The following is a 25,728-nucleotide window of genomic DNA, read 5'->3' as shown; positions in this document are numbered from 1 at the left end:
ATGCATAGTAGGGCAGAAACAGTTTCTCTGACATTTTCCCAGATATGGCTGGCCCTGGATAAATTACCATTTTATACTGGGGGGAGGGGAGAATCTAATTTTCTCAAAATGGACAAGTAAATGTCATTGCAATAAAGAAAAACAAGGTTCAGGAATAACTCTGTATTGAATACATTTCAGTCTTTTTTTTTGCACTATACATGGTATCATTGGCCTCTCCTCTTTTTCTTTTTTCTTTTTTCTTTTTTTTTCTTTTTTCTATTTTTAAGGCTCTGCAGAAATGCATTACAAATGTACATTTTGATCTTTATAAAAAGCACTGAGTTAAAGATCTCAAGCTATTGTAGTCATAAGATTGCTATTGAGCTATTTATTTAACCATTGTGAATAGTGAGAATAAAGGTGCCAGATATTTTTGCTGGAAAAATTGAGTTAGTTGGGGTAATACATGATGAGCCTCAGAGCTTACCTGCACCTGTCAAGACTTCTTAGCTTGGAGGTTACCAGTTTAAGCCTTCGCACTCAAATCTGTGAAGAAGGTCAGTGTAAGGTAAGCCACAGACTGTTATAAAGATTCAGTCAGCACATATAACATTAAGTCTCCATATTTATCCTCTTGACCTGAGTTAATGAAATTTTGAAGTTTACAGTGAAGTTGTAAATGGAGAAACAGGAAAAACTAGCATTTAAAGTACACTGACAGGTATCTATGCTGCAAGCATGTGTCCTCTCAGTGCCTGGGAAAYGTGATCTTGCTTATTTGTCCTTGAAGTTCCTGGTGAACCAGGATGGCCTTCAAAACATGGCAATGAGACTGGGCACTCTTCTGGCTGCAAACCGTGTTGCAGATGCTTAGGCATATCCAGACTTTTAGTGTCCCAGGCTGTGCTCTGATGTGGACATCTGACCTCCCATCAGGACATCTGGCAAGTCTAAGCTTCACTTATACTCTTCTGAGATGAATCTGTTTATTTTCTCACTAGAGAAGAGTGCTCTCTCTGATTTTAACTTTGTATCCACATAATGGTTTGTTTAATCGCAGATATTTCAAAATGCAACTACATTAAGTGAGCCTGACGGCCCTTTTATTGAAATGGTTTATTCAGCAGTGTCATTCTGTTCACTGCAGTGAAATTACTTAGGATTTACTTTAAGGTAAATGAGAGAAGAAACAGCATGAGTTGTTTTATACTCTGCGTCTCCTTAGGCTCCCTCCTATATAAGAAATGGCTTTCTTTGCCAGCTGTTGCGTTTTGTCTCACTTCAGTTTTTGTCTGACTGTTCTTCTGTTCAGGGACCTTTAAAAATCTGGCCCCAAGTAGTGCACAGGCTTAAACAGACTCCCTGCACCCAGCAGTTAATTTCACCATGCAGTTGTTCATGTATCAATTGGGAATTTAGTCTGTGCTCTCAGATTTCCCTACCCCTCCCAAGAAAGCACGCATTTCTAACTCTTTTCCATCCACCGTGAAGTTCACTCCCTGTCTGCATAACCGTAAAGAGGGCCTCATAGAGTAAAGAAGCAGGATGCTTACCCCAGATCTTAAATGAGGAAAATCTATGCTGTTTTGAAAAGTTCAGGGTTAACAAAACTTGACTTGGCCTGAGCCTATGCCCAGTGAAGTCATTGTTTTTTTCTTTTTTTCTTTTTTTTTTTTTTTAACCTGTGGGGAACCAGATTGGGATTATGAGAGTCTGAACTGAATGTTTTCCATATAATGTTGAAAGTGCTTTTATCACCAATGAAAATGAATGCAATATTGCACAGCAGCTGGTTCTTTCAATCCCATCTTTAAGCGAGTTTTATGTTTATTCACACTGGATTTTATTTTACTCTACTATGGCCACATGTTTTGAGAGGAAAAGTCTAGTAGCTTACCCAGTCTCCTTCCCATTTAATAGTTCATCAAATTGTATCTGAGTTAAGATTTGCCTCCTATTTCTAGAGTGCTGTGTTCAGGATGAGACTGAAGTTTCCAAAATGGTGTAGGTGTCTTGAAATAACCAATAAAACACATTGAAAATATGCTAGGAGATAAAGGGTTGATATTTTTTTCACCTGCCTCCTTTGATCATTGCTAAATTTCTGTATTTTTAAAAAGAAGAAATACTATAGCAATCTCTTGTGGCTTCTCTGATCATTTAATTGCCAAAAGTATGCATATTAATGTGTCAACATGCTGGTACAATCATAGAAACATAACCCCTTTGGAGACCTTCCCAATTTAAAAGCAGCTCGCTATATTGATTTGAAAATAGGCGTATTTCTATCACATTTTTATGACATTGTTTCAAAAAGGATTTATTCTTCCTTTGAATAGTCTTTTTGTCTATGGATAAAGAGTTGGGACATGATTCTCTTTACAGTCTGGTATCCTATAGACCATGGTTTATAAGCCATATTTTATTTTTTAAATAAGATTTATTTAGTTAACACCAGAACACACAAAATCATTGTATTCTCCCATTATATCTCAACTCTGCCTGCCTGAACCTGCTTCTCAGGCAGAAGTGTGCTCTGATGTCCATGCCTTTTCCCAGTCTGTCTGTCTGTCACCTCCTGTATGTTTGCTTAAAAAAAAAAAGGGGGGGGCAGGGGCAAATTGAAATGACTATTCATGGGGCTGACACTAACAGCATCTTACTTGAGCTTCCCAATAACATCTAAAAGTTAGAAGCAACTTTCACGCAGTACAAATGGAAGATGTTGTGTCAGGGTAGTTTATAGAGTAACAATGGCATGTCTTTGTGTAAATTCTTCTCAATTCTGTTAGTTATTTGGCCTACTTAAACTTAGCATAATAATTAGGCACAAAATATATTGAGGTAGATTATTTAAACAAGGACAAAGGATTAAGAAATTAAAAGGTGTGTGAATAAGATTTATTCTTCCTTTCCCTCCCATCTGTTTTACTGACAAAAAGCTACATAGCTTCTAAATGGTATTTCCATTTTAATAAAGTCTATTGGTCACTTAATGTACATTTGCCTTTTGATGACACAAATGTATTTGGAATTAAACGAAGAACAATTTTCAGAATCCAAATATTCAAAATTTGAAAAGCCTGATAATTTTATTACGTTTATGTTGAAGTATTTTGATAATAATGAATATTTGGCTGTATCACTCTAAACTAACTTTCATCATACTGGATACATTAATCCTCTTGCATGTCTTTTGGCTTTTGCTCCTTTTAACTTCTGAATTCCTCCTTTTAGGGTTATATCAGTGTAAGTGAAATTAGTGAGCTGTATGGCAATTCCACGAATATATCCCCTTCCACTCAGCCCCCCACAGATGCTGAAGCAGTTGCCACTGAGCCCTCCACGGCTGTGCTGACGAGCCAGCCACAAAATAAAGAGGTTTGTTTGAGAGATGTTTCCCTTTGTTTGCATTGTTCTTTCCTCGCTGCCTTTTCTGCTTTTATTTTTTTTTGGTCATTCAACATGTAGTAAATTGACCCTAAGGCAAACTGCCATCTGCCAGTTAATGAGGCAGGTAATGGTTTAATAGTAAAGCTAGAGGAATGCTCCAGCTGTAAAGTGTCTTTGATGTTGGAGATGGGACTCTGAAGGCCAAAAGAACTAAATGACTATGACCCAAGCAGCAATCAGTGACATCTCTGCCTGTCAAACACTAAAATGTAATGCACCCTTGGAGAAATGGTCTATGGACACATTTAATGATCATTTGCTTGATGGCTTTTAGGTGTTTATTTTGTATGTTTTATAGCTTTTTTCTGTGGGGTGACAGAAGATGTGTGTCTTGAATATTTGGGGGAGATCAGTAGCTTCTACTTGTCTTAGTTACTCCATGGAATCTGTCCAGTCTGTGTTTCTAGCCTTTTCTTTCTCTTCCTCGTTCTTTGTGACATTTTTGTCTTTGTAACAACCATAAGGAATTTTTAATAAACCCATTTTTAAAGGACTGGAATACCTTTATGAATGTAAATGCACAGACCTTTGTGTTGCAATAGGGCAGCAGCTGGTTTAGAATTTGGCTTTTCTGTGCTGTTTCTGATAGTTACATATGCTTGAAGAGTTCCAGTACAACAAATCTCCCTTCCTGCTAAATGCTCCAATAAACATAGTGCTAAGACTACAGCTTGTATGTGCCATACCTTTTGAGCAATTCCAAAAGGAAAACTCTGTGTGTAATTTCTCTTTTTTCTATAAAGCTAAGATCACCTCTCTGTTCTGGATTTGTGTTTCCTCACTCTCTTTCTCCTCGCTCTATTGCTCAACTTCCATCAGTCCATTGGCCTGAGGTCATGGCTACTCATGTAGATCCTATTCCTTTATCTGATACACCTCCTCCTCTGCCAGCTAAGAAACACCGCAGGCAACCACAGGTAACAGATTAAAAGCTGATGGTTTTTTTGTTATGGTGGCCATGACGTTTGTTTACACGTGATGTTTTCAGGGTGGTATGATAGAGTTGATAAGTTGATAAGAGTGCTATACTTAAACACACTGCTCATTTAAACATATATAAAAGGTATTACAGAGTGTTATTGAATAAATATACTCCTTATGAATAATCCAGAGGCAAATGCTAATACTTAAGAGCCATTGTAACTGTCAGAAGACTTAAAGCAATAAAGTACAAGTGGCTACATTTGAAGTCCTAAATTATTTTTTTTTCCTTTTACATTTGGACAATGCCTCTCAAAAGCTGTATTTGTTTTAAGCCACCAGTTCTTCAGAATAACCTGTGAAGAAGCATGTTTTTCTCTGTAATTGGATTCCAGTTGTGAGCTAGACTTGAGTTTTTTAATATGCACATGCATTTAATGAATTTTCTTAATCAGCATGCTTTGTAATGTGAGATTTGTAGAAATTCTGAATAACACTGTGATGCAGGAGATTCTATGTATTTTAAATATCATTCTTCCCAGTGAAGTTCTTAGGCTGTTGCTTTCAGTATATTCCATATAGAGCATAATTGAGCAAGTAGGTCAGTTCATTTTCTCAAAACTGTTTAACAAATTACATTTTAAGCATTTCAGAAATCTGGAAGAGCGAAAGAAGCAGCACAGGGAATGCATGTATATGAGTGATACTTTACCTCGCAAAAAAACAACTCCATCTGTATCACCGCACTTCAGTAGTGCTACTCTTGGACGAAGCGTTACATCTAAAGTAAGTAGTTGCATGCAATTAATAGTTTTCTCATTTCTATATGGAAACCTATATTACATTAGAGCACTGTGAGCTTTATGTGGTCCCCCAAATTCACATCTGCAGTTGAGTTTGAAAGAAATTCAGATCTGTTAACATACAGAAACATACATAAGGCCTTCCATACTTCCAGCCTATATTCTGACCTATAGAAATGTGCTGTAACATTAATCATAAATACATGATTATTATATTTGAAGGATTGTATTTACAGATTAGTTTAAATTGATTCTAGACACTCAGCAGATTGTTTTCCTTTCCTCCTGTGGTCTCTAGATGGTAAAGAAAGGTTGTGTATAAACTTAAAATAGTCTTTATTTGTGATAAGGTAAATCAACAAATAACAGCAAGGTGAAGAAATTACTTTGAAAACATTTTGGTCAAATGGAGACTGTGGACAACCAAAACATCCATGGCTGATTGATATAACATGACATTGATATTCATGACAAAGCAAGTTGTTTTACCATTAGTTGCTGGTGCAGAAAAGTCTAAAAGTGTAGTTTTAACCACATATTTACAAAACCTGCTGCAGGGACATTTACCACTAGGACAGAGCAACAGCTGTGGCAGTGTACTTCCTCACTGCTTGGCAACGATGACCAAAGAGTCAGAATCAAGAAGGATGCACAAAGGTAAGACCTTTTTACTTGATGCATTTCTGTTAAAAGTCAGTGCTCAATTTTTTGAAAAATAAATCCAAAACTCATGTATCTACAATCAACAGGACTGTAAAATAACAGTTTTCCCTCTTGGTAAAGAAAGCAAGTTCTGCATTCCATTTGCAGGTAACAGCAAAGTAAGAGGTTCAGATTATGACAGAGGTGCATGCGTAGATTTGAAGTACATGGTTGTCAAATATACTCCAGTAGATAAGAAAAATATTTAGAAAAATACACATTGGGTAAACTGGGTAATTCCTGTGAGGGATTTTGAGGCATTGTGTTAAAGATATTACATGTTGCTTTCTTTTTCATTTTTYTTTTTTGAATTGCTCTTTTCATGTCATGATCTTAAAAATTGTTTTCACAGGCAAGTATTTTTGCCTGGAAAAAGTAATTCCCCAGATTGTGATTCAATACCATGACTTATCTTTGAGAATGTATGACTGCATTATTGTGATCTCCCATAAATATGGGGGCTACAAAATAGAAAGGAGAAGTGGCTCATTATGGATGGGTAGCTGCAGTTTTGTAATAGGGACATGACAATTCCAGATCCAAAATAAAATTACATCTTTGAAACCTGATCTGGTAAGCTATGAGGATCTGTCTTCTGTTTGTCAGCTTGAGTTGATACACTTGATTTCTGCTTTAAGAAAATCCATTACTCTTCAATTCCAAGTGTCAGTTTCTTTTCTTTCTGACATCTGCATCATTGTTATAAAAATCAGTGCTGTGAGACCTTATGTAGAATTGTAGTGACTAAGCTTAAGCCAAGATGGGATCCATCCTGTTGTAATAGGGCTTGTCAGAGCTAACAGATGTTAAAAGAACATGATTGAAGTCAGTCATACGTACCAAGATGACTCAATACATGGATGGAACAGACTTGCTGTGAAAGAATCATGATTTACTACATTTAACTTTATAGAGCTGATCCAGTTGTGTTTTGTTCTTTTTGAGCTTTAGTCACGTGGCAAGCCTTCCACAAACTTACTGTGTTGTGGCCAACTTTTATCTTGAAGTACTTTGTATGCAATACAAAAAGAGCTTCATACTCAGCTTGGAAAGCTTCTCTGTTGTAATGCATTTTGTATGTGTAGAATAGCTTGCAAGTGCATTCAGACACACGGTTATGCTGTTTTGCAGGAAATACTTTGTTTCCGTTTGCAAATCAGTAAGAGACAATTTGGCTAAACTTTGACAAGAGATCACATGTCTTTAGAACTGCAAATATTCTGTAAAATGATTGCCAAAGGTCATTAGTGTGTGTGACTGGAAACACAACTGCAAAGTGTTAACTCTAATACAGGTGAAGATAGTTAACAGCTTTTAAAATAAATTGACCATTTTTTATTTTTATTTTTATTTTTTGTCAGCATGCAACTAAGAAAATGCTAAGAGCACAGGCAAATTACTTAAGAGTGAAAAAGAAAGAAAGGCCCCAAACCAAAACTGAATGATAGACTGACAAAGAAGAGAGGCAGAGAAGAGTGAAAGAGATGTATTAGTTGAGGCACTTGGCACCCTACTTGTTATATGCTGTGAGGAATAGCGTGTGCTCTACTGCCTGCTATACTTAGAAGATGATTATTCCTTTGAAAGATCCAGCAGTTTGAATGGAAATACTAAATTATGAAGAGAGGCTTAGGGGAGTTTGATTAATTCATAGCAGGAAGGCAGAAAGTTCTAGATGGCCTGTTTCAACGCATGAGCTTTGTGAAAGGGAAATACTGCCACAGACAGGTGCTTTCCTTGAAACTCTCACAGGATTTACACACAATCAAGACATGAAGGATGTAGGAATACAGGGATTCTTTGTGCTTTGATTATCTCTCTTAGTAATGAATGAAGGGTTTATTACCTTTGTGCTCAACAGATTGTTCCCTGAATTTATTTCTGTTGGAGGAACTTGAAGAGTTTAACTGCTTTTCTCTTGGTCTTAAATACTGTGTTTCTAGGTTGGGGAAAGATCTTTTGTCTCAGTGACAAGCTTTTCTTCCTAATCCTGAATAAAGAATGTACATCTCTGTGGAATAGTGGAATTTGGAAAAATTTTTTAACACGGTCCATTTATTTAAACATACCACACAGTATAAGTGAAACAGAATATTATTTGTCATATTCATTGTTATATTCAAATTCTGCAATTTTGTGGGTCTTCCACTAAAATCAGTGGGATCTGGGTCTGTGAAACTAAGGCTAGTTTCACCAGACATCCTTGTATGCATCACTGGAAACTAAGACAATTCCCATGTAATTGGACATATTTTGTCTATGTTTTGACAATTACCTACCACCTGCATACCAACTTAATTTGGGGCTCTATAGTAAATATATTTATTATGTAATAAATACACTGCATTTCTTACAAAAAACATTCTTGAGGAAGATCAGATTAATCTTTAGGGACTAAGTGAGTATTTTGGATGAATAAGATTTTCTACCAGATCAGCAGAACTCTGCACCTTTATAGAAATTGCTTAGGTTGAATGAATATGCGCCTGCTTCTCTTTCCCCCCTAAAATAGCTAATGAGTAGATTCAAAGTGATCTTGACGTGTCATGTGCACTGAACCACTGCTTGCTTTCCTTGCCTTTCTTTCCCCGCTTGAAAGGCTTTCACTTCATCAGTTTTCTGTGTTCAAGGTGATGTATTGCAAATGACAGGAGGTCTTGGGTTACTGCTTCCTTAGGCATGCACCGTCGCACTGAATGCACTGGAGCCGGGCATGCTTGGCGCAGCGGAGCGTCATTGTCTCACATGACAAATGCCATTTTATCCGTTCCATTTGGAGCATTGGCCATAATGCAGTGTCACACGAACTGTGATACAAAGAGGATGATGCACTTTGCTCCACAGAGAGGCTCCTGAAGTGGTATTAGTAGCTTACCACATTCCTTAGGACTTTAAAAGCACTGAGCAAATAGCTAGGCCAGATGCTTCTGTGTGTTTGTATAAATCTGAAGAAAGTTATTCAACGGTGCCTGGAGAAAGTGGCAGCTCAGCTAGTTTAAAAATGTTATCTGAGAATTACAAAATCATCAGTGTTCTAAAATGAGTTTTCTCTAATTGCTCTCTCCAGTTTTTAGTATTTTAGTCCAAGAAGGTAAATGTAAAAGTCTGAGATGAAAAATTCAAAGTTAAAAATGAAGTCAGGGAAAAGAAGAACGACCACTTCAGTTTGAACATATTGAACATGTTCCTGCACAAAGTCAAAGATATTAAAGTATAAGTAACGTCTATGAATAAATTTTAGGCCAGATCCAGTGGAGATTCAGTAGGAAGCATTTTCATAAATTTGCTAATACTAAACAGTCTTGTTTGCAGGATTACCAAAAGTGTGTTTAGTCAGTCATGTGAGTTAGAAAAATGCTCCTTGAAAGAAACAAATTGTCATTCTCGATAATAATTGCCTGAGTGAAGAGCCAACTTATCAATTGTTTAAGAGCACACATTTTTGGTATAAATCATTGGTGGAAAAAATGGTTTCTTAGCTGCCATTCATGAGGTATTTCTGAAGGACTCTGTGTACATATTCAGCTCTTGTATACACACGTTTGTAAGCAAACTGTGTGGAAAAAAATAAAATGAAAAAACTGCTATTTGGTATAATGTAGAAACCAGACTCTGCACAGGTGGAATCATGGGCCCATGGAGTTCCCATGGAACGCTGGGGACCAGAAGCCCATACAGGCACAGKTAGGAGTGAGGACTCCTTGGGCAGTCTAGTCCCATACACTGTGGGCCCCTCTCCCAAAGGAAAGGGGAGATGGTTGCTTGAGAGTTAAAACACGAGACCAGACATGACACTGGGAAGAACACTATTTGGACAGAGATGTTACACACCAGCAAAATGGTTATTTGTAATATTTCTAAGCAGAGCTTTCGAAGTTCTGCTGAAAAACAATATACTGAGGGAGACATACGTATTTCAAGACAAATTATAAGCTTTTCTGTATGGTTTGTTTTTGTTTTTTGTTCTTCTTATCAAACTCAGGAAAAGCCAGAAAAGGTATGAAAACGTCCCTTTACCTGGCTGTCTCCATCATTGTCATGTTTTGGCAAAAGTACTGATTGCATCAGCACTGTCAAGTTGTTCCCACAGTCTGTGAAAAATTTAAAATAATTGTTAAATAACGATAGCATTTCACAAATCCATTTTTTTCACACTGTCAAATAACCTGTTACAACAAGAGTTCTGATTAATGCTAATATCTGCAGGGCTACAGTTTTGTGCAGGCCTAATCTTTTGCTTCTTTGCTCATAGCCAAACAAGTAGAGCAGAAAACTTAGAAATAACTCTTTGTAGATCTGTGGGTGACATTGAGAAGGCAGACTTGGGCTTCCTCCTTTGGCATGTTTCCGTACAAAAAATGTATTTTGACATTTTAATATCTATGTTTAAAAAAAGAAAAAAGAATGGAAAGAAAAGAAAATGTACCAAGATCTTTTTTATAACGAACTGCTTTTAACATACTTGACAGTGCCACTTTTAACTTAAACAGCTTTCACTTATAGTTTTGACCTCACTATTATTTTGTGGTGTCATATTTGGTTTTTGTGATTCTGCAACAACTCTTGGATTTTTTTTTAAATGACATGGCTTTATGGATATTTGTAATATTTTGCTGAACTTAACTTTATTATTTTACTAAGAAAATACAAACCAATGCAACAAAAAACATTATTTTGGCTCTTTTATCAGCTTGTACTTATATTGTTGGCTTCTGGGAAACTTGTAGTGAAGTGCAAGATCTTACTAGGAGTTTAACATTTCTAAGTGCATGTTCCGTGAATATGCACCTGAACTTCTTTAACCAATAGATTGTGCTTGTGTGATGTGGAAGCCAGTCTGTGATGGAAGTAGGTTGGCTGTGAGGTTTTTTTGAGTCACTATACAGCTGATTCTGATCTTTGAACTGTGTGTTGCTTAAGACCTGGGGAGCATATGAGAACATCACATTATACGTTGTTTCTGTGAATGTATGTCATTCTGTGACCTAACTGCTGTAATATATAGAAAGAGACATGTCTTGAAACATATAGTTACATTTGCATGATTATATAAATTTATCTGACAAATTTTTGATTTAAATAATGGATTCTTTATCATCATGGAAAGCTGTCCATGTCATGAAAGTGTTCATATTTGTAAAACTGGTATGTTTCTCTGTACCTTTTAGATGTTTTTTTTCTGGGAAATATAAGATATGAAATTAAGATTTCTAAGTAGTCTGGATTTTTGCAAAGGGCTCAATAGACAAACATTCATTTGAATACAGTTTCTTTCACTAATTTATTTCTTCTCTTTTTCCATAATGAATAATTGAAAACCATTTTTACAGGAGCAATTAGTCATTCCAAAGGTTCAAGTATGAAAGGTAATTGCATATCTGCAATAAAAGCAGCATTTGCCATAATAATGGGAAAAAAACAAATTGCACATGTAAATCAGTAACATCTGTGTTGTGTGATGCTATTATCTATAAATGCTGAAGTGTATTCATGTCCCTTTTGTCTCTTCTACTAATCAGTGCAGTTGAACTTTTTTTGAAATTTAATGTTCTCTCAAATGGCAAGTACAATTCTATTAGTTTCTTGGAAACCAGGTTTAATTGTCTATGAGAAGCCTTTGTGTTGTACAGGGAGAAGCGGAATAGAAGGAAGAGGAAGCAGGTTATCTGCCTTGGAGATGCGTGTAGGGCATGACTTCCACAATAATACACTTTAATGATTCAGCCTGAGTCATGCTCTTCAGATACCTTTTGCAGAAGATTATAGCCTTGCAAAGGTAGAGCTGTAGTTGTTGGCTCCCTAAAACGGAATTCTCCTGACTCTCAAATGTCAGAGGAAATATCCCACAGTAACGTTATACGTGCAGATAGAGAATGAGACTAAGGCAGGAAAATACTCCCAATTCAAGCAAGGTTTTCTAACATTATCTTAATGGTGTCTAGTAAAAATTTTTATGTGGACTTTGCGGACATTTTTCCTATGTTTGTTTGTTTGCTTAAATATCTGGCATGTCAGTGGCAAGTTTCCTTTATGAATGGAAGATTTTCATTTTGTCTAACAGTCATTCTTAACCCCCAGCTCTGTCACCAGCTCACTTTTTCGGTTAGGATTGTGCAGAGTACTTGTCAGAGTATCAAAGCTGTGAGAAAATGTCATTTCTTGCCTTGATTCAAGGAAAAGATGATCAGTGAAGCTATATTTGCCGTCAAATACATTAAACAAACCTTAAAAGAGCATTGTAAAATCTCTTCAGCAGTTAAAATGACAATTGTCATTTAGTGCAAGAACCTCTCTAAGTCTGCTTAAATGATGCTGCTTTATTTACAAAGAGCAGTGGAGACATTAGATTAAAAATATTTGTTCAGAATTATTTTATAAGGAAACGTAGTCAAACCAAATTCCCTGTATTCAAGGATGGCTTTTAAAATACTTAATTCCAAATTAGCCATGTGATTTATTTGAATACTTAACCTGACCTATTGTCTGAAATAAATATACTGGTGTACAAAGTACACTTAAAAATTAAGGACTTTCTAGTAATGTGACTCTTAAATGCCTTGGTTTTGTAGAAAAATAAAAAAGCAGAAAGCTTAAACACTGCATAAACCTTATTTTTCATTATAGTCATTGAGCTACCCAGATCTGTTTCAAACATGTAGGGTGAACTGTCGTTTTAAAACTCTAGGAAAGTACCTTTGCAATGGTAACTATGATAATGTGAAAAGTAGCCTATTTATTTCAGCTGAAACTAAAAGCCCAACCTGAAGCTACCAAAGGCAAAATTCCCCCAAAAGACAAAAAATAATCCACATTCACTAAAGCCAGCCAAACAAGTACTCAACCCCTTTGAATATCAGGACAATTTTTTATTTAAACAGTGATAATTGTTTTAGATCTCTGAATTACTTTTGGGATTTGGCCTAATTTATGCATATTAAATTTTCTCAATTCACATACAAGAATATATATTGAAAAGCCAGCCATACTAGTCTGCATATACTGTAGATACTGTGCTCATCAGAGAGAAAATGAGTATTTATAGGTTTTATTTCAGTTATGATTCTTTTATGAAATTAACTGTAACATTGCAGTAGCCAGGTCACAGTGCAGTTAAAACTGAGCTGGTATTCCTAATGCTTACACTGTTAACGCTTTATGTTCAGGTCACAGAATTTCTTGTGTAAATTAAATGTTTCCTCTGTACTCCGTAGGGTATAACCATCAACGTATCTGCGAAGAACACAGGCAGAAATCTCCTGAATTCTACAGCAGAACTGCATCTGAATCTAATGTGTATTTGAATAGTTTCCATTACCCAGATCGTAGTTACAAGGACCATGCCTTTGATACATTAAGCTTAGACAGTTCTGACAGTATGGAGACAAGCATATCAGCATGCTCACCAGATAACATTTCCAGGTAAATAATTTTCATTTTTGACCTTGTAATGGTCATAGGGTTATGATATTAAAAAAAGAGAGAATATGTAAATGTTGATGCTGCAGTAATGTGAATACTGCTAACAGGTTAAGGAAATACAAGATTATTAGATGGGCATAATATTTGCTTTTCTGTAGCTCTTCATCAAGTTTAACTGTCATCTTATCTGTTTATTTAAAGATGGAATATAGAGAGAGGCTAAGGGACCAGTTCAAGGCTATACAGAAATCCATGTCAGTCCTGAACTGAAATTATGAAGTCATTGATGCTCTTTTCACACGGAAATAATGGCTGAACTTCCTTCTCTGGCCACTACAGATTTCCTGTGATAGGAAATTTCTCAAAGCCATCTGCCAGTGATGCAGTACACTTGTTCTGCATGTCCAGCATGTTAACTTATTACTTATGCTGAAACATTTTGGGGTCCTCTAGATAATCTTTTTTGCCATTTCCTCTTCCTTTTGTGGATCAGTAAAAACAAAGAGATAATAACGAAAAGGCTTAGAACCCAAGGCTGTGCTTCTCTGATCCTAGGAGACTGTCAGCTCAGACACTAGTTACAAGAACATCTTCCATTTATGTAAAAAGAAAAGTCCAGCCAAGTCTCAAAATTGCGAGCAGACAAGCTTTTTTTCTAACAATCTGGGTTTAATGATAGTGCTTTCATTTCTGCTCACAGTAGTGAGCTCACTGCTCACTAGTCCTGCCCTAGTAGTTTCACAAGTATAAGCAGGGGCTGCGAACTAAATACAGCATTGTCACAGGATTCAAAATCTCTTGTGAACACCAACATAGCTTTCTGGCTAACGTGTTGTTTTTTATTCAGCATCTGTTTCCTGTAAAAGGGTATCGGCCCACTCATTTCCTCTTGTAGTCCTTAACACTGCAATGCTAAGAGTCTTAGAAAATACCAATGAAGTTGATTTTGCTGGTTGTTTTTAAGTAGAAACATTAGAACTCAGGCTCTGAGGATTTTCTTTTTAAATAGATATACAGTTGGCTAGTTTCTGATAGCCTGACACAGGCTGGGAATTACACTCTTACCTCGGCAGTGATCTAACAGGGTAGTGGTATCAAATCTTACTGCTCTGACCATTTTGGAGGAAGATAGTGTGTGCTCGAACTATCCAGGGGCTATCTTATAAATGGAATCTTCCTCCTAGGATTTGAGAGCCCTGGCTGCTATTGCATTTCACTGGCGTTGTTTGCCCATCTGTCTCCTTCTGGCTTTTCTGCAGGTTCCAGCCATGATGGTGAAAAAAATTAGAAAAGGACCCAACAGAACAGATATATTGGTTTCTCAGAAGGCAAAGTTAGTTGAGGGAAGAAAAAAGAGCTTCACCTGATGTTGATAATTCTTGGAAGATAGGCAGTTTATTTTCCTTCTTTGACAAAGATTCCCTTAATCAAAATGAATTCAGATTGTTGTAGATGGTGTTTGAGAATCCTTTCTAGCCATATCAGACTTCAGATGAAAAAATCTATGTTGCTTTGTTCTAACACATTTAAACTACATAAGGCATATTTTACCTTGTATAAGGTAAAACTTTTTTTTTTTTTTGTATAAGGTAAGACTTTTTGCTGGAAATACAAAAAATTGTCTGTGCTCAAAGTGCAAGAGAAATAAAACTGTTCTTGCGATGTGGTTCATTAGCTCACCAAAATAAATGATCCTATGATTGGTTAGCAACTTCATTTTTCCTGGCTGATGTTTCAGAGATTATGATTTTCTGCTGTGCATCAATTTCTGTGAGGATGACAAGCAAATTGGGAATGAAAGGATTTAATTAAGCTGCTCAGTTACCAAAGTTGAGTATGAGGTATTGACCAGTTTTATATGGGAAAACCTACTACAGTTGAACTATTTTCCAGGTTGTTTTTGCATCTTTTACTTTATTTTAACTTACGGCCTCATTGCTTTTACTAAAGTTATTTGACCCAAATTCTCTAGGCCTCTCAATAAGACACATTAAGGCCCAATTTAGATTTAGGCATCTAAGTCAGTGGCCTGATTTTGTGGGTTTTGTTCAGAGACAATAAGCTTCTACAGCTTTGATAGGTTTCAGCTGGATTTTGCCTGCTCTGCAGGCTTGGGTTAAATCAGGTATGTTATTTTGTGTTGTACTGTATCCTCATGAAACATCTCCCCAATATCAGACAGAGAAATGTTTTCTGAAGACTGTCACACAGTAAGAGCGTTCTCTTAGCAGTCTGCTCCTGACAAAAATCCTGGTCTTACCAGAATTAGCCAACAGAAGCAAGCTCAGAAAGCTAAAGAAGTTGGTCGCTTGGTTTTCTTTCTTGCCTATAACACATAGTGTTCTACTCTATCTTAGTCCCTTCACAGCTGATCTGTCTGCTATTAAGAAGCATCAATAAACCTGCCATTTGACACCTACTTCCACTGGAGTGGTCAGTTAATTTTCAATGTAATCCCAGGTCAAGTTTCTCTCTGCCCTGAACATTTGACCCCATTCAATTTCATAACATTGTTCTTTAGTCTAATGACATTGGTAATGGTAACATAGCTAATATTTAACATAAACTGTTCTTAATGAATACCTTAAGATGAAAACTAAAATAGAGAACATGTCATGAATATACCACAGTTGAAACAGCTGTTAAATTGAGATGAAACAAAGAAATTGTATTGGAGGAAAGACACATAGTATTGACACCAGATACTGCCCTTTGCAAGAGAAAGTAAGCATTCTGACAGAGCTTTTTGAGAACTAGAGTGTTAGAGTATCTTAGAGAATGCTTCCTCTCCCAAATACGTATCTTGTTATGAAATTAGGGATGAAATGCAAGCACCTTCTTAAAACATACAAAGAGTGACTTTCATATTATGGAATGCATATCTGCTGAGGCACGTGGATATGTACTCAACAGATTAAATTTCCAGCGGATCATATGAAACAGAAAACTGACTCTTTCATGATGGGCTTGTCTGGATTATTAATTCCAAGAGCGTTGCCTCAACAGCGGCAAATAATCCTTAAAGACTACGATGCCTATACTAAAAGCAAAACATCACTGTGAATCAAAGAGCATAAAGGATGTTCTCCACATCAGATATCTGTGGTACTTTCAGGCATTTATAATTTCGCTTAAAGGAACAATTACTCATTACATTAAGTTGGAACACTGTACCACAGTAGGCACAGTAAATCAATGACATGAGAAATAGGACAGAAATATGGGAAGTGTGTGCCCAAAACCAGTGTGGTGATCTGGTGGCCTACTGTGACTAGAGACACTCTATAAACTGATTTACCATCTGTGCATGTTAGGATCCCCCTCTTCATCCCCCAATATCTGAGAGAGATACTTATCACTGGAGAGCTTTTGAGTCCAAGATAGAGAAGTGATGCTACCTTCAGTAAGAAACTGGAAGTGAAATGTCATCCAAATACCTTTCTATTGCAAAGAATGAGCCAAAAAGACTGACAGGCAAAGTGACAGCTGTGTTGCAGTAGGCCAGGATCTAGCGCTCTTTGTGATTATCCTTGTTACCTTGGCTTGTTGGGTACTTTAACTGGTAGATCCTTTCTGACACTGCTCTGCCACTGGGTACCTTTTATGGATGTTTCCTAATCCTCCTTATTTTTATCTAGCATTTCCTGATGATAACTTCAATGAGACACAGAACAGAGACAGCCCATAGCTAGAAAGACTTAAAAAGCATATTTAGATGATTACTAATGCCAGCCCTGAGAATCAGTAGTGCGTTCTGTTTGGACATGGTAACTGCCTCCATCCATATTTTGTTATCTGAGAGAAGATGACAGATCACAGGGGACTGACACACGTTGTTAAGCACTCAGTTCTGCATTTTTCACAACTCTGCATGGACAACATGTAAACTGAGAGAGTATTGTGTACTTTACACATTATTTGTAATTAGTGCCTACTGCGCTGAATTGGATCAGAACAATAGAGATTCAGTTCTTAACTAATGTTGGACTGTAAAATATGGCTTAACATACCAATTATTGTTTTAAATAACTCTGATTTTTTTTGTGTGTGTGCAGTGCAAGCACTTCAAATGTTGCAAGAATAGAAGAGATGGAGAGACTTCTGAAACAAGCACATGCTGAAAAGACCAGGCTGCTTGAGACCAGGGTAAACAAATAATTTTATGATTAAAACTAAGAGCTGGCATGTTGGGTAGATAATACCCTCCTAAATGAATCATTAGACCCTACATATTTAATGCCTAACAGCGCCTTAAAAAATTACCTCTCTCCCATAAGTTTTTCTCTGGCTCACTCTCACACTGCATCTTTGAGCCTGTATGCAATAGCTGCTCTCTTGCTGGGTGAGTTCGGGGTAAATTCCCATTAGAAGCTAATCAGTATTGCTCCTACACCTGCTAGGAGAGTTGCTTACGAAGAATTTGCATTTTTCAAGTAGTAATATTTGCAGTTATGATTCCAATTCTCAGTCTACTTTCCTGGATATATATTTCTGCCTACCTGAAAGGCAAGAAGGGATTTAGTCCTAGCTAAGACTGAATTACATAATCAGCTATAATTTCATATATAACTGAAGCTCTCCATGTGTTGTGGTATTTAGGAACGGGAGATGGAAGCTAAAAAACGAGCTCTGGAAGAAGAGAAACGTCGCAGAGAACAACTGGAGAAAAGATTGGAGGAAGAAACTAGCCAGAGGCAAAAATTAATTGAAAAGGAAGTTAAGATACGTGAGAAACAAAGAGCACAGGTGAGATACATTAACATGAAATGATTTTAGTGCAAGACTTACCCCTTGATACAGAAACAGGAGTGAGTGTATTTCTGCCAGTGGTAGGCTGAGCTACTTCCAGCTGAATAGACTGACTTAGTATTTCTGAGATGCAACTGTGCTGCTAAAAGTATGTTTGGGCTCTTAGAGCCTCACATAGATGTCTCTGTATTCATTTAAATCTAAATAATAACATAGATATCTATCTACCATCCTATATCTCAAGTATAAATATTAATCTTATAAGGTTTGTTACTGAGTATAGGTAGGACAGCATTTTAATCTGAACAACAGAAATTTGTGAGTGTTAATTTTATAAAAACATTGTGTTTGTTTTGTTTTGTTTTTTCCTTTTAATACATAAGGTATTTTGGAATGTGAATTGACATTTCCAATATATTTGACAGGAAAAAAAAAAAAGAAAGAAAAGAAAGTTTTTCCACCTCCACATCTACTATAGGGAGAGAATAGCATTCTTCCCACTGTTATTGGGACTATACAGCAGGGGAAACATGATTTAGTAAAATCAGTATTACCTGTTACATCTTCTGTGCTTCTTTTAGGATTCAGAGGTATCCTGAGCTCTCTTCAGGTTTAGTTGTCTTACCTGTTTATTCCACCGTAATTAATGAGATTTTCTACGTGGTACAGCAAATGAATTAGGCAGTCATTTTATTATTAATATAATATAGCAAGACAATGTCTCCATCTTAATATTTGTATTTGGGTGCAGAAGTTTCCAAATCATATTTGAATATCTCTCTGCTTTTATCAGTGTTATCTTAGCTAAATCTGTCTGTTTTACATGTTACTATTATATTTCTTCTCAACAATCCTACATAACTGGCCTTTTTAATTGATGAAGCTAAATCAGAATAATAGGACAGTCACAGAGGAATTTTAGGCTGTTTTTGGTTAAGTATATTCAAACCTTTGTTTTTGTATAAAATGTAATTACCGAATTTTAAATTTTATGTACACTTTAGTTAAATGCCTTCTTTTTTTCTTTTTTAAGAACTTTTAATGACAGCCCAGGTGTGGTGTAAACAATGATGTTGTGCTTATAGCCTCATCCCAAACTGGAATGCATATGTGTTGTAATAAAATGCCCTGTCAATGCTAATTGGCAGATTTAGCAGAGACTGAAGGATGAATTGGCAGGAAGAAAAAACTCCTCTTTCAGAATGACCTATGCTTTTGTATTAATTTTTTTTCTTTCCTTTGTGCAGTGAGATCCAGTTTCAAGATTATAATATTTTTTCTTTACAGCACTTCCTGACATTTAGAAATGTAAAGTAGGGGAAGGAACTCCATCTTTGCACATGCCAAAGCTAGTTCCAGCTTGTATAGTACAGGACTGCATAATTTTAGAAGGGTGCTAAAAGTTCTTACAGGCAGCACAGCTCCCATTGCGTAAGGAGATGCTTGAGAATGCAATGAGAGCAAGTCCCTTAGATTTGTGACTCACGGTGGTATTTAAAGGCTAACTTAGGCATGGAGCAGGGGCAGATTGGATTCTCCAGGTCACTGACTTCTCTGGAGTCAGTATGGAGGGGGGGAGAGAGAGAAAGAAAGAGAGACTGATTCCTTTGACAGGGGATTCAGAGCACCTAAATGAGGCTCCTGTTCTGAATCACCCTGTGACATAGCCTCTGTCTGCCTTGACTGCAGCAGGAGCCTGCAGAGACTTGTCTGCTGTGTTTAAAATGAGTTTTCTGTGCCAGACTCTTCAGGCACAGAAAATGAGCATACTGCTTCAGCTGGCAAAGGTCCTAAATCACTCTTTGAGTTGTTCTCCCAACTTATCCTATCCAGGCAGGATGCAGACATAGTCCTGAACACAATCAAGAATGAGGCACCATCTTCTGTCTGCTTTGCTGTCTCTTGCAGGAGGATGCACTCCAGCTCTCCATACTGTGTTGCCGATTATTAACTAGAGACCATATTTAATTAGTTCAGAAGAAAGTAGCTATATTTTGTTTACAGCAATCTTTGTGAAACTAGCTAGGGAGTACAGTTCACTCTCATTCTTCCTAATACTACTTTTTCCTAGTAAGAGCATGTTTGTTGTTTTTATTATACTTTGCATTGAAGTACCTGTAATACTGAAATGTTAATGACCTAGATACGTACCTATTTGGCTGCACAAAGAGTGAATATCTTGTCCAGAGATGTAAAGGGTTTGTTTAACACAACTCAATTCCTCTAAAGCAGCCACAGACCTTTTACATTTAATTAGTGTTTTAATTCTAAAACAACCTATCTGTGCTCTGGTTCCTGTTTTACCAGTTTATCCAACCGATGATTTCAAGACGTTCCCATGTTCTTATCTCACTTTTATACATATATCTTTTACAAAGTGTCTGATACTTGTTTTAAGGATTTTTCTTTTGAAGAAAACTAGGCCTGCAGCACAAAGCACTTTGTTGTTGTTACCTTCATTGTTGGAATCTATGGGCAGTTTGCAATTATGTCCTTACAGCAGAAGGAAAGAGCGTAAGAGAAAAGCTGACTTTTTCTTAAAAAAAAAATTATTTTTCTTTGCTTTCTTGTAGGCCCGACCCTTGACTCGCTATTTGCCCATTAGAAAGGAAGACTTTGATCTGCGAAGTCACATTGAAACAGCTGGTCACAACATAGAGACCTGTTACCATGTCTCCCTCACAGAGAAGACCTGCCGAGGCTTTCTGATTAAGATGGGAGGGAAAATTAAAACATGGAAAAAACGGTGGTTTGTTTTTGACAGAAACAAGAGAACTTTTACTTATTATGCAGGTAGGTTGTTTTCCAGGATGTGGAACATCATATGGGCATATGTCCCTCTGTTTCCCCATCAACCTCAGTCATGTTACAAATATGGAGGGAATCCCAAAGAAAACTTGAAGTTGCATTTTGTTGGGGCATTTTATGTGTACACTCACAGATGATGCAGTCCCTTCCCTGTAGTGTTTAATCCTAGTAACAGACAAGACACAAACTAACATAACTGAAAAAGGGAGAGAGTGGACAGGCAAGAAAAAAAAGTAAGATTGTTACATTCTTAGTATGCAGAATAATGGCTCCACATAACTTATTTTTAAATATTACCTACTTCCCCCAATGACTGAATGATTTCGTGTTGCCATCATAAAGAATATAGTGATACTTACTAAAAAAATTAAATGGAACGCTTTTGCAGTTACCTGACTTTATGCTCTGAAAAGTCTTTCAGGAATTTAAATACACACGAGTAGTCTTCAGGAGTTTACCAGATTTTGAGAGAGTCTAAGGAATTCCAAAATGAACAACATGAAATGCTCTAAAGAGGTTTCTGTAGATTAAATTGTCTTAATACCATATCTGGAGCTATTATAAGCATTACAGTAATTTGTTATATTAAGTCAGAACCAGAATTTTGGGACTTAAGAACTTAAGTCCCACAATTTGCTATGCAAGTCTACACTGAGTTTGACTTTGAAGTTTTGGAGGTAGCCATAAAAATTACGTTGCGTTCTGAATTTTTATTGTTAGGAGAGGTCAAATGGGCATACGTGGGATGGTAATTGCTAAGAAGCAGAAGAAAACATCTGGTATTTAAAAAAAAAAAAAAAAAAAAGACAGTTCCATTTCCTTTTAAGACATTACTCCTTTTCAGCAAGTCATGAGGAACTTGAAATTGATGGTAATTATGCATTGCTCAGTCCATCTTTTTTAAAATACATCATCTGAATTCATTACATATCCACTAAATATTTCTTGGTAGTTTACAATAATACTATGAAGAATGTGACAAACAGAAACAGTTATTTTTTATTTTGTTCTTAACAGCTGGTTTACTGGTTAGCAAGGCCTGTAACATACAATAGTGTTCCCATCTGGTACTGATCTTTTCTGTTTTTTAAGTAGTTATGTTAATAATTTCCAGTTTCAGTTTAGAGTGCAGTACAGTTGCCATAATGCAATTTCAATTACCAAAGAAAACTTTTCATAATGTCTCAAGGACTCCAGCCAACAAAGAAAGTTTCATGAGAATTTTGTACCAGCTGAGCAAAAATGCAGCTGTTTTTATAAGTGAGGATCTGTCTCAATCTTCAAATATATATTAGACTTCCAAAATAAATATTGATGCTGTAAATTCAGAGTAAATGAACACTACATGAACATATAGGTGTATTGTTTTAATTCTGCAAGTGTACTGAACAAAGAATTTACCATGAAGCTTGAAAATTTAGTGATTAAAACATCTGTATTTTCTGACTTGAAACACACATGAGATTCCACAAAGACCACTGTGATAGGAGTTTGTGGGTACCTGAAATGTTGCTGTAACCACGACCCAAGCAGGTCTTGAAAGGAGAGTGGATCACTGCTTGCTTGTACTGTATAGATAGTATACTATATTCTATAATACTGAATTTAGTTTAGTATAGTGTGTGCTATAATGTAGTAATCTTATACCTCAGAACTTCTTCTCATTCCCTGGGGGTTGGCAGGGAGATTCCCAACAGTGTATCACTGGGCTTCTGGGATTTTTTTTTACCATCATCTGAAGCTTTGGAAATTGAGTGCAGCTACTCACAGGATGTAAGCTGAGTTCATGAGTGTTCAGAATGACCGTAGAATCTCTCAGGGGACTGATTAAGCTGCTCTGCTTGACTGTTCAGTGTTAATGGAATAACTGGGAGCCAGAAGACATTATATCCCCCAAAGACTGGCAAAAAGTACTGGAAGGAAGTTTGCCCTTTTGTGTCACATGTAGCTTTGATGTTTCTTAATACCCTCTGGGATTATTTAACAAATTCTCTTTGATTGCAGGAAAATGTAGATACTGAAGATGCTTGATCTGTCCTGTTTCTTTTTCTTGTAGCACATTATAGTTGTGATTCTTAAGATGTTACGTTTACAGTCTGTATCCTCCTTGCTTCTCCATTCACTAGCCAATGCTGGGATAGAAGGCAAGCAGGCTGTAGGATGGTGGTCTGTAAGCCACACTGATCTCTGCTGTGTGTTAAGGCACCATATGTATGTAAAGCCAGACTTCAAATAATTTTTAACTCCTTCTCCTTTACAGATATAATGTGCAATAATACTTGATCTTATCTGAATACTTTCTTTCCCAATTGGGTCTGCCAGATGGCAGAAATCAATGCCAAAGGGGAGGCCATATGGAGGCTGTACAGAAAATCAACCCTCTTAATCTGTTTATTTTTAAAATCTCCTAATAAAAGCTACAGATGATGCAAAACCTTTCTTGAATTCTTAGGATGGGACTTAATATATTATCTTCCCTGAAGGTAGATATCTAAATAATTTAGATTTTATAACCTAGCAGTGGCCGCTTCTCTCCATTGGCCTTAAAGGGAGACTAAACAACTAGCTCAGCCGTATCTCCATTGTAAGATATCAAAACGTAAGCGAGAAGACTCCCACCCTTTATTTCAGCTTTGTACATTATCCATTCAAGCATTCTTTCTTCTGATGCTCTGAAGCAAATGGAAGGTCCCTTTCCTAAGATGGCCAAACTACCTCTAATTAATTTGGCTTTTACCATAGGTGTCACAGAGTAAGAGTGTGCAAACAGACAATCACAATGCTGCAGCTGCTGCACAGAAACTTTTAACCTCCCATAAACTAGTCCATGTGTCAAAGCTCATAACAGATTGCAGGCAAGCTTCTAACTTCACCGTTGAGTAATAAATATTAGCTTGAGACTATAGATTTATTATAAACAGGAAGAAGCATTTCTAAACAAATAAAAGCACAAATGCTGTTCTAATGTAAGGCTTTTACTATCAAATTGTTTTTCAGACTTGCTTTTCATAGCAGTTTTTCTTTGAAGGAAAACCATGGGTCTTGTCCTGCTAGCTTTGTTGTAATACTTCAGCAATATGTGAAGTCTGGCTGGTTTATGATGATGACTGGCCATCCAGTAGTCTGAACAGCACAGACAGTTGGAGGGAATCCTTGCCCCAAGTGAGATTATGTGGATTTCTCTCTTCTACTTGGCTACCAGTGGAATTGGAGGAACTTAATATCTCAGAGACATCTGTGCCTCTGTTAGCTAAAACTGGACAAAAGGTTCAGATGCTTTAGTGAAGGCACTGACTTACAAATAGAGAAATTGCAAAAGCCTTATTTCCTTGGAAACCAAGCTGAAAAGAAGACAAATAAAGTAGGAAATATATCTCTTTTAACTCAACTGTCCTACTGATAAGAGATGTTGAGGATTTCTGGGGCATTTCACAAGCAGAAGTGCTAGTCCAGTCACATATATGCTGACAAATGTGGAAATGAAAATTACCCTTTTGCTTCTTGAAGTACTGTGTTTATCTCAGTTTTCAAAAGTCATTCTTTTTTCCATTTTAGATAAACACGAAACTAAATTAAAAGGTGTAATATATTTTCAAGCTATTGAAGAAGTCTATTATGATCATCTAAAGAATGCATACAAGGTAATCTTTGTTCCGGTTATTTTAACTGAGTATCGTACGGCAGTACCCAAAGTGCAGTAGCTTTTGTAAATACAAAGGGAGAGTTGACAATATAAATAACCTTGCACATAAACAGGGTGGAGGAAAAGGAAGATGACATCAGACCACTGATAAGCATTACTCTTTGATATCAGTGAAAATAGAGAGATAGGAGAGAGGGAGTCTATGTGCCAAGTGATAGTTCCACATGGAATTTGCTGGAGGAATTCCTTAGCCCTGCTCTTGGCTAGACCACAGAATTCAGTGGCTTTGGCAAATCAAGACATGGCAGTATGTGCCTATCATAGGGAGGGAGTGAACTGGTACCCGCAGCTGATGGCATCCCCTTGCCTCACATGTATAATTCAGAAGAGCTGTGAACTCTCTGAACTTATCTTTTGCACCTGGAGTTGTTTCAGCCGAAGTGCTTTTGACCTCTGGATGGGGTACCTAGGAATTACTTGTTGTTTGGACATCAAGCAACTCTTGGGAGCCCTGTACTGCTCTGTAATAATCAAGAGTGGAAGGATGTCATAAAAAAGTGTGTATGCCGAGTGCAAGCACTTTAAATGTATCTTTGCTTCCAGGACTGCAAAGTAGGATGCAGTGCTCAGCATTTTGCATTGCATCATTCTTCTTAACCCTGTCCTAAATCTCCCTGTAAATAATTTTACTTATAGTGGCAATAAATTGGTTTCATTTTATTCTTTTGATATCTTTCTTTCTTCTTCTTTTTGTTCTAGAGTCCCAATCCACTACTCACCTTCAGTGTTAAGACACATGACCGGATATACTATATGGTTGCTCCTACGCCAGAAGCCATGAGAATATGGATGGATGTTATTGTTACAGGCGCAGAAGGCTACACCCACTTCATGTTATAATAAAATGGGGCAATAGGGCAAATTGCAATAACCTAACATATGAAGTTAGCCATATGTAGTAAAATCTGAAAAGCCACATAGATTGCTGGTGAATGCTCAGAAATACCCTCCTTATGATGTGCACCCAAAACCTCAGAATGAAAGGGGTTTACAAATGCATTGAAAAGGAGGACCTGTTGCTTATTTTATTTGATCTGTATAGGAGCAAAAGAGCTAAAGCTGTTCAATCATAGTGCTCTGAAATGGATAATCAGGCAATTTAAATGACAGCATCTTGATTCAATGATAGTTCTGTACAAATTCTCCTATACAGAGAATGTCTTCAGAAGCTCAAACTAAACAGTTTAC

General features: G+C 36.8%; 1 protein-coding gene across 2 annotated transcripts in view; it reads left to right on the top strand.

Moving 5' to 3' along the window:
• Positions 1-25,451, top strand: part of PHLDB2 (pleckstrin homology like domain family B member 2) — a 56,940-nt gene extending 31,489 nt beyond the window's left edge. For both annotated transcript variants that reach the window (XM_026058368.1, XM_026058369.1), the window contains 9 exons: positions 3,220-3,363; positions 5,002-5,142; positions 5,717-5,816; positions 13,073-13,280; positions 17,336-17,426; positions 17,880-18,026; positions 20,603-20,822; positions 24,393-24,478; positions 25,240-25,451. In XM_026058368.1, coding sequence (XP_025914153.1) covers positions 3,220-3,363; positions 5,002-5,142; positions 5,717-5,816; positions 13,073-13,280; positions 17,336-17,426; positions 17,880-18,026; positions 20,603-20,822; positions 24,393-24,478; positions 25,240-25,380 — 1,278 coding nt within the window. In that variant the 3' untranslated portion in view covers positions 25,381-25,451. The remainder of the gene's footprint in view (positions 1-3,219; positions 3,364-5,001; positions 5,143-5,716; positions 5,817-13,072; positions 13,281-17,335; positions 17,427-17,879; positions 18,027-20,602; positions 20,823-24,392; positions 24,479-25,239) is intronic.
• Positions 25,452-25,728: the final 277 nt, after the last annotated feature.

Source organism: Apteryx rowi, unplaced genomic scaffold (genome assembly GCF_003343035.1).
Source record: "Apteryx rowi isolate R43461 unplaced genomic scaffold, aptRow1 scaffold_146, whole genome shotgun sequence".
Classification (NCBI taxonomy): Eukaryota; Metazoa; Chordata; class Aves; order Apterygiformes; family Apterygidae; genus Apteryx; species Apteryx rowi.
The sequence above is the reverse complement of the archived record's forward strand: the minus strand, read 5'-3'. Positions and strand labels throughout refer to the sequence as shown.